Below are 9,810 nucleotides of genomic sequence, written 5' to 3'. Positions count from 1 at the left end.
ACTGATGAATTTCCTTTATGTACCTGACTTCAAGGTCAATCTGATATCTGTTACCAAACTCTTAAATACCATGCCATGCACCTTACTTTTTCGTGGTTCATTGTGTATTATCCAGGGACTGCATTCCCAAGTGAAGATTGGTATTGCTGAGCAAAAGGATGGGCTGTATGTGATAAATAAGAAGGCTGGTCCAGATATTTCTGTTACAACAGTAGGAGACGATTATAAGACTGCATATGGTTGTAATGCAAATAAAGATGATTCCATTTTATGGCATCGAAGGCTTGGCCATGTACCCCATACTGTAATGAAAGAAATGGCATATAGATTTCCCTTTATTTCTTCTATGAATGTCAATCCATGTGATGCGTGCCATTTGGCTAAACAAAGGCAGCTGCCCTTTTGTTCTAGTCAAAATCAGTCTTCAAAAATTCTGCAACTTGTCCATGTTGATATATGGGGACCCTACTCTATTCCTTCCATTGAAGGTCATCGATATTTTCTTACTATTGTCGAAGACTTTTCAAGATTTACTTGGATTATGATGATGAAAACCAAAGCTGAGACAAGAACTCACTTACAGCATTTTACTGCATATGCTGAAAATCAATTCCAAACTCCAATCAACACCATTAGAAGTGATAATGGTAATGAGTTTCTCATATCAGATTTCTACCTTAAAAAGGGAATCATCCATCAACGAAGTTGTGTAGAGTGCCCACAACAAAATGGAAGGGTAGAGCGCAAACATCAACATGTTTTGAATGTGGCTCGTGCATTGTTAATTCAATCAAAAATACCAATTCAGCTTTAGAATTATGCCATTACTCATGCAGTTCACTTAATTAACCGCACTTGTACACCCCTCTTAAACCATAAAACACCTTATGAGCTTTTGTATCACATGCCTCCAGCTCTAATGCATCTGCGAGTTTTTGGCTGCTTAGTATATGCTTCAACTTTGCATAATCAGCGCACAAAATTTTCTCATAGAGCTCGAAAGGCAGTCTATCTTGGACATAAGGCAGGTGTGAAAGGTGACTTGCTCTATGACCTTAATTCCAGAAATATTTTCATTTCCAGAAATACCATATTTTATGAAAGCCATTTCCCTTTTCACAATATTTCTTCTGAAACCTCACCTCAAACGACCAACCTTGAACCAACACCGATCGTTGAAACACTACCCATTGAGTTTGACAGTTACCTTCCACCAACCATTTTGTCTACACATCCATATTGCACCCTGCCATCACATACCCAAGAGCAACCTTCCCCGCCACAGCAATCCCATTCCATCCCTTTTGTCACAGATTCACCACAATCTTCACCCTCACAACAACCTATCTCACACCATCCTCGAAGATCAACCAGAGTGAGAGTACCTCCAAAATATCTGGATCAGTATCATTGTGGCCCATCCAATGCTCAACATGTCAATCTTTGCCAAGGTATGTTTTCCTCAACCCTTTCTAAATATCCCTTATCTAATGTTCTGTCCTATGACGCCTGTTCACCCACGTACACCCATTTCTGCTTTAACATATCCTCTAATGTGGAGCCAAGTTCTTTTACTCAAGCCATCAAATCTGATCATTGGTGTAAGGCAATGGAATCTGAGCTCCATGCCTTAGAACAGAACCAGACTTGGCGTTTAGTTGACTTACCTGAAGGCAAACAACCCATTGGATGCAAATGGGTTTATAAGATCAAATATCATTCGGATGGAAGCATTGAACGTTACACGTTACAAAGCACGTTTAGTAGCGAAAGGATTTACACAAACGGAAGGTGTAGATTTTTTTGAAACCTTCAGTCCGGTTGCAAAGCTCTCATCCATTCGCATCTTACTAGCTGTTGCTTCTGCTAAAAGCTGGTTTCTTCATCAGCTTGACGTGAATAACGCCTTCCTTCATGGCGATCTTAATGAAGAAGTTTACATGATGCCTCCTCCGGGTCTTCATTTGCAGAAACATGGTCAAGTGTGTCGCTTACAAAAATCACTTTATGGCTTACGACAGGCGAGTAGACAGTGGCATGCTAAGTTGTCCTCTTTCTTATTCTCCCTTGGTTATAACAAGCTGATAGTTCAGTTTTTACCTTTAAAACTGAAACTTCATTTACAGTGTTGCTTGTCTATGTTGACGACATAGTCTTATGTGGAACTGACCTTTCTGAGATTTCTAGGGTAAAGAGGTTGCTAGATGATAAATTCAAAATTAAAGACTTGGGTGAGCTTTGATATTTTCTTGGTCTGGAGGTGTCCCGCTCCTCTCGTGGCATCGTTCTTAACCAACGAAAATACGCACTCGAGCTTATTTCTGATGCGGGTCTTCTTGGTGGTAAACCAGTTAGCTCACTAATGGATTCTTCTGTGAAGCTTTGTCGTTCACAAGGTACTCTGCTTTCCGACCCTACTTGCTATAGACGCTTGATTGGACGTCTTTTGTATTTGACAAATACTCGCCCAGATATTTGTTATGTTGTCCATCATCTTAGCCAGTACGTGGCAGCTCCAATGGATACCCACTTTGCAGCTGCTAAACGCGTTTTACGCTATTTGAAGACAGCTCCTGGTCGTGGTTTATTTTTTCCAGCACATAATGACTTGCGAGTCCAAGCCTTCTCCGATGCTGATTGGGCCACTTGTCCCGACACCAGAAAATCAGTAGCTGGCTTGTGCATATTTCTCGCTTCATCTCTCGTTACTTGGCGTTCGAAGAAACAAACCACCATAAGTCGTTCCTCCTCCGAAGCCGAGTATAGAGCTCTTGCTAGCCTCTCCTGCGAGCTCCAGTGGGTCCAATTTCTTTTTCAAGACCTTTGTCTCTCGTGGTCTCGCCCAGCTTCTGTGTACTGCGATAGTCATTCGGCTATTCACCTTGCTCATAATTCTACCTTTCATGAACGATCGAAACATATTGAAATCGATTGTCATGTAACTCGTAGCAAGATTCAGTCTGGTTTGCTGCATCTTCTTCCCATCAACTCTGGTAATCAGCTTGCAGATATGTTTACGAAACCATTGAGCCCTAGCGTGTTTTCTCTTGCTGTATCCAAGCTGGGGATGCTTGACATACATCGCCCAGCTTGTGGGGGGCTATTGGAGAATAAAGCTTCTCACACGTCCAAGTCCACGTCAGCAAAGAGTGTACCTGACTAACTGCATATAGTTGTAAAGTTAGTTTTTCTGTTTTCAAGTATTAGATTGGTTAAGCTCAATCCTCTATTTTCTGAGCTTCTATAAATATTGTATAATCAACGTGTAAAAGTTAGCGAGTTGAATTCACTTAATACATGAGGTATTTCAATACCAAGAAAGATATCTGTGATTTATCCAAAAAAAAAAAAAAACCTCAACTGACAAAATTCTGAATTTGTAATTGAACTTTAGACAGCTTTTAACAAAAATACCCAAAGAAATCTGCTAAAGTCATATAAAACAATGAGGAATACTTATTTCCATGAACTGACAAGGGGGACTTGGAGAATGGTCCCCATATGAACCAGCTCATACATTCACGAAGCTTTGTTTACACCAACAGAAAATGGCAAGCATTTGTGTTTAATAAAATGACAGATATCACAAACGCCATGTTTATTTGCAGAAATGAAAGGAGACTATTGTTCCTGTATTCTGAGAAGATGAACGAGTGTTTCTTGCCACGAGCGAAAGAATGTGCAACAGATCTTTGGTGCACATTTTTTCGTGTCAGTGGACAAAAATATGGATAGAGCTTATCACTGACATCGCTTTAAATTATTATTTTCCTGTAGATAAACACAATCTCTATAGTTTGTCATGTATTTCTAGCCGTGTTCCTTGATTTTATTATATCATTACATTTTTTTATTTATGTTTTAGTTAATCAGGATATATTTGCACATGCCGACTTGTGTTTATTCTTCATTTAGACCCATTAATCAATATGAATGAATATTTTACTAAATCAATCTAATTTTCAACTAATGTAAATTAAGGCTTTGAATACGCCATAAATTAGTGTTTTTCTAGTAATGGTAAATCTGATATACTCGACCAGGAATTAGTCCCGCATACATGGAGTTTTCTGGCACCTTATGATACATTTTGTATAAAAAAAAAAAACCTCTTATCTTTAAGATCAAAATGCATAATATATTTCAAAGAATACAATTGAGTGATATTTCATTTATAAGAAATTCAATAAAATAATTTATTTTAATTATATTTAATAATTATCTTGTGCGTGTTTTTAGAATAACTTGCTTTACTTTTAAAGAGATATAATCGAATTTTAAAAAATTTAACTGTAAAATAAATTAATTTAAATATATTTCTAAGGAAAAAATATTTGTTCTTTTAAAGAATATAACGTTATGTCCTTTTAGATCCTAATTGTTTATTTCCATCAATCAATGATTATAATTTTTTGAGTCAAATTTATTAATTAATTAATAATAAGTTTGACGCAATAAATTACAATTGTTGATTGATTGACGAAAATCAACTGTTAAGATCTAAAATTATACAACGTTATATTTTTTAAAAATTAAGTACACAAGTTTTTCCGTATTTCTAATAATATCAAGTTTTTTTAAGGGAAAACTTCAAAAAAACCCCTATGAGTTTTCTTAATTATCACTTACCCCCTCACAATTTTTTTGAATCATTTATATCTTTATTTAGATTTTTTTTATCACTTACATTCCTTTGACTTAAAGTTTCTTTATCATTTACCCCTCACTTAGGGGGATAAATGATTCAAAATTTTGGGAAGGAAATAAATGATTATGAATAAAATTACCGGAGAATTTTTGAAGTTGTCCCTTTTTTTAAAGATAATTATATAAGCACTATTGTGGTTAAACTTAACCTAGTTCCAAGTTCAAAGCAATATTCCTTAAAAAAATTGTTTGCTATCAACATTTTTACATGTTATTTAATCCGTAAAGAACCTTGGGATACACTGCTCCAAAAGCTAACTTAAAAGGTGGGAGTGTCCAATGCCTTATAAACTCCACATTAGTTGCTTATACAACCAATGTGGAATTATATATCTCAACATGCCCCCTCACAATTAGGCTCTGATATCATGTAAAGAACCAATTCAACTCTTTTGGGTTGAATTGGTTCTTTACATGGATATATAAAATCATTAATGTAGCCTCATCCAACAGCTTAAGCTTTTGGGTTAAATTGGTTCTTTACATAGTATTAGAGCCTTGGTGTACCGTCGTGTGAGGGGACATGTTGAGATGTATAAAATCATTAATGTAACCTCACCCAACAACTTAAGCTTTTGGGTTGAATTGGTTCTTTACATCACCAATTCGGGTTAAATTAATAAGGGTCTGTATGTAACTTCATTATCTCAAAAGCTGTATAAAATGTGTGAAAACAGTATAATTCAAAAAAAAAAATAATAATAATAAATGATAAGTTTAAAACAAACCACGACACTGGCAAACCATAAACCAAGAACATGTAGATAAGATATATCAAGCTGTCTTACAATTATTTGCGTCAATCTCAGTGAGGAAGCCACTTGGCATGGTTAACTTATGAAATGTGAAACAAGTCTGTGACACTTGTGACTTCCTTTCACGTTTTTATCAATTTTCTATAAACTCAAGCACCCTGGTTTTTGTGGCCATGCACATCACATTAACTCATTTACCTTTTTTAAGTTTAGCTGTTTTGGTTTTTAACCAGCAGCAGAGAATATAGAAAAGTTTTCCCATCCACACTGTCAACCTTTAAACACGTGGATTTTTTGGTAAATTCAGGCTTAGCTCACCGTCTTAAACCACAAAACAAGGGTCGCTTTAACCGCCAGTTTCCAAACAATCTATGGGGCTGGGAAGTGCACCAAAACACTGGTTTTGTTCTTTTTTTCTTTGGTCTAACTTTAACACTGTTGTCAACCAAAACAGTAGCACAATACCATGTCATATTGCCCCTAGTTTTCAAGCTTTTGATATTTTATGTCATTCTCTCTCTTTCATGTATATATATATCATTATCATCTCAAAATTTCATCCTAATCTTACATATATCATCCCTAGAATTCTTGTTTCCTCTTAATATACTTTTGCCGTGCAAAACATCAAATATTATCCTTCTTACTATTTTGAGTCTTTGAGTAAACCATAACTATTTCATTTGAGAGTTTTGAAAGCTACCCTTTTCATTTTATGTGCTTGTGTTGTTCTCAATCCAAAAGTTGAAGCAAAACTGTTACCTGGGAGTCCAAGGAAGATTGATCTATTGGGTGTGTAAAAATGTTCATGTGAAAGGACTGAGGCTTATTCAGTGTTGAGTTTTCACATACAAGATTTGGCTCACATTTGAAGGGAGATATTGTTGGTGTGTGGGTGGGAAGGGAAGGGAATGGAGGCAGGTTTGGTGGAGCAGGGTAGGGACAGAGTTGGACATGTTAACAAGGTTGGTTATGTGAAAAGGGTCATAGCTAAGAAGAGGAAGCCTTATCGCAGGGTCAAGAGGCCTGTGTTGACGGTCTCTAAGACACTTCAAGAGCTATTTGATTCATGCAGGGACACGTTCAAAGGCCCTGGCACGGTTCCTTCACCACAACATGTTCAAAAACTGTGTCACATCCTTGGTATGGTTTCTTTGGAGTAATAAGAAAATTTTGTAGTGTCTCTTGATCTATTCATATTTCAAGGTTTTGTAGTCAGAAATCTTAGATATGCTTGGATTGAATTTTTAAGTGATTTTCATTGCATGTTGAAAGTGGTTGTAAGTGGTTAAGGTGAAAGTTTTATACACCAGTTTCCTTCCTTTCTATAAGTGCATTAATATTAATGCACTTATATTCTAGTATATGTAATGTGCTTTGCAATTTATTTTCTCTTAGAACTTAGAGATTTTTTTTTATTATTTTAATTCCTGGTTGTCTATTTTGAAGAATTGTTCTGATTCTTTAATAATCAGATTACATGGAGCCAGAAGATGTTGGGCTATGTAGAGATCTGCAGTTCTTCAAGCCTGGAAATATCATCAAAGAGAACCAAAGGGTCACTTACACAACAATATACAAGTGTGATGATTTCTCAGTAAGTGTTGCAAGCTCAAATTTTGTTCTCATTGTTTCTCCACTCACCACTGCAATTGCTAGTGTGTTTAACTAATTTATGGTCACTTCTTTATTTTGGACATGCAGCTATGCATCTTTTTCCTACCTGAAACAGGAGTCATTCCTCTCCATAACCATCCAGGCATGACTGTTTTCAGCAAGCTTCTATTAGGACAAATGCACATTAAGTCTTATGATTGGTTTGATCCTGAGGCCTCTGAAAACTTGTTACAACAACCATCTAAATGTAGGTTCTCTCTCTTTTTTCATTTTTCAATGACCATGAATTCATGAGGTTTATTAGTTTTTGAAAATTGATACTGTTTTTGCAGTGAGATTGGCAAAGTTAAAAGCTGATAATGTCTTCACAGCACCATGTGATACTTCTGTGTTGTATCCAACAACAGGAGGCAATATCCATGAATTCACAGCCATAACTCCATGTGCTGTGCTTGATGTCATTGGTCCTCCTTATTCCAAAGCAGATGGCAGGGACTGTACATATTACAAAGATCACCCTTATGCTCCATTTCCCAGTAAGCAACCCTTTCTCATTTTGCACAACTATTATATTACATGAGGAATTGTTACTAGATAAATTTACATTGATTGCAAGTATGATGATATTTTTGCTTATTTCCGTAACATGAAATCTTTGCTTTAAAAAATTAAACATGGGGTTCAAATATTTTCACCTTATATCAACTTGATGTGGTTCAATATTGAAAATGTAAATGAAAATTGAGCCACATATATGCATAAACATTAACAGATAATATCTTTCAGGTCTTGTGTCCACATTTAGGCATCACTATCCCTATTTGCATGTTATTGCAATGTCTCTTACCATTAATGGTTTATCCTCTGCAGAAGAAAAGATTGCTAAGGTGAAAGAGGAAAATGATAGATATGCATGGTTGGAAGAAATTGAGATGCCAGAAAATTCTCAAATGGATGGAATTGAATACCTGGGTCCTCCCATTACTGATTCAACCTTTTAGCACAACCTCTTAGTATCTTATTGCATATTACCTACCTATATAGGCATATACAAAATCCTCCTACCCTTTCCCTTTTGTGTCCATATTCAAGAATCAATGCATGTGTTGGCTTTCTTGTTCTTTAGTGCTTAAATCTTATGTTGAAATTACAGCTATGATTCGTTCATTTTTGCTACTTGGTATATAAAAGAACAAATAACAAGTTAGATTATAAATGGTGTTACTTATTTTATTTTTTTTAATCTTCAAAAGAATAAATAGCCAAAAGAAGGGAATTTTTTATCAAGTTTAGATGAGTAAAATAATACGAGTAGTAGGATAAAATTTTATATTTCCGCTAAAGAAAAACCATGGGCTTTGAATTGTGCATCCATGAATCACTTGATTCATCACTTGGCCTAATTGGTAGAATTGTGTCAACTTAATCTGAGAAGTGGTGAATAAGCTTGACTTGACATGTTATGGAAAGCCATCCATGTGCACCTTTTCCAAAGAAAGGGTCAAATTTCTGCTATTTGTGGGAAGATAATAACATTATTATTATTATTATTATTATTATTATTGGTAGGGTTATTGTCTTTTAATTTTTAATAAAAAAAAGAATATTATTATTATTATTTAATGAAATAAAAGATAAATGAATCAAATAATAACTATGAACTTTCGATTTTATTTTAATCCTCGGCATGTTAGTTTTATAGTTATTTCTTTTATTTTTTAGTGAAAACCATATGCAAGACTTATTTAACGCGTGCTTAAATTAATTTATTTTATGATTAATGATTTTACAGTTTTTGGTGAAATATTTTGAAAAAATAATTATTTTTTAAAGTAAATTATTAACGAAAATTCTATTTGTCATTTTAAATTATCTCTTTTTGAAAGAGATTGGATTCTAATTAAGTTACTTCTAAAAGGTGTTTTATCCGTCAATAATATCGCGTAAAAATGACTTATTGAGTTTAATAAACGGTTAATTTTACTATTTTTTATAAGTGGAAAAATTAATAAATTTGTTATGATAAACAGTGATAATAATAATGAAAAATAAGAATTTATAGTATCTTATATTTCGAGGTAGGTAGTTCAATTCTAAAAAACAAATTTGTTTTATTTTAAATTTTTTTTGTTGTCTTAAATATTAAGAATCTATTAATCGTTTTAAAACTTATTTTTCCTCTCAATATTTTTATCTAATAAAATGAGAAAAACTAGTAATAGAATAATAATAATTTAAACATTTTAATAAAAGAGAATTTAAAAATTACCCGGTTTATGAAAAGCATATACCCCTTTTTATCAGAAAATTTGTCACTTATGCACTATATTCTGGAAATGTTTGATTTTTTTTTATTTATTTTTTTATGGAACTTGAGTAATCATTTTTTACTTTAAAGTGCATAATATTTTTGATAAATTTAAATAACTTAAACAATGTAAGAGACTATTTTCTCTCATGGAGGTAGCACACAGCATTATTCTTCCAGATTTCGGTTGAAAAAGAATGCAAGTAGAGTTTTCTTTTCTTTTCTTTTCTGGCCATGCAAGTCAAGTCCACACCTTAGCCTGTAAATATTCCGATAACGCTTATCTTCTATTTCTATGTATCACAACCTCAACCACGTTGGTGGCCTATTAGCACCTATTTTATTCTGTTGTTTTTTTGTTTTAATATAAATTTATATTATTAAAATTATTTTTATCCACCAAAAAAATTGTTTATGACAAAT

At 34.1% G+C, this 9,810-nt stretch overlaps 1 protein-coding gene across 1 annotated transcript; it reads left to right on the top strand.

Annotated features, from left to right (window-relative positions):
• Positions 1 to 6,373: 6,373 nt before the first annotated feature.
• Positions 6,374 to 8,080, top strand: LOC133289446 (plant cysteine oxidase 2-like). The gene is made up of 5 exons (XM_061487380.1): positions 6,374 to 6,605; positions 6,938 to 7,059; positions 7,167 to 7,326; positions 7,412 to 7,615; positions 7,950 to 8,080. The coding sequence occupies exons 1-5, from the start codon at positions 6,374 to 6,376 to the stop codon at positions 8,078 to 8,080; spliced, it is 849 nt and encodes a 282-aa protein (XP_061343364.1).
• Positions 8,081 to 9,810: the final 1,730 nt, after the last annotated feature.

The sequence above is a fragment of the Gastrolobium bilobum genome, unplaced genomic scaffold (assembly GCF_033153095.1).
Source record: "Gastrolobium bilobum isolate Gb01-03AN ecotype WA unplaced genomic scaffold, APGP_CSIRO_Gbil_v1 utg3711, whole genome shotgun sequence".
Taxonomy (NCBI): domain Eukaryota; kingdom Viridiplantae; phylum Streptophyta; class Magnoliopsida; order Fabales; family Fabaceae; genus Gastrolobium; species Gastrolobium bilobum.
Note: the sequence above shows the minus strand (reverse complement) of the source record. Positions and strands in the feature narration are given on the sequence as shown.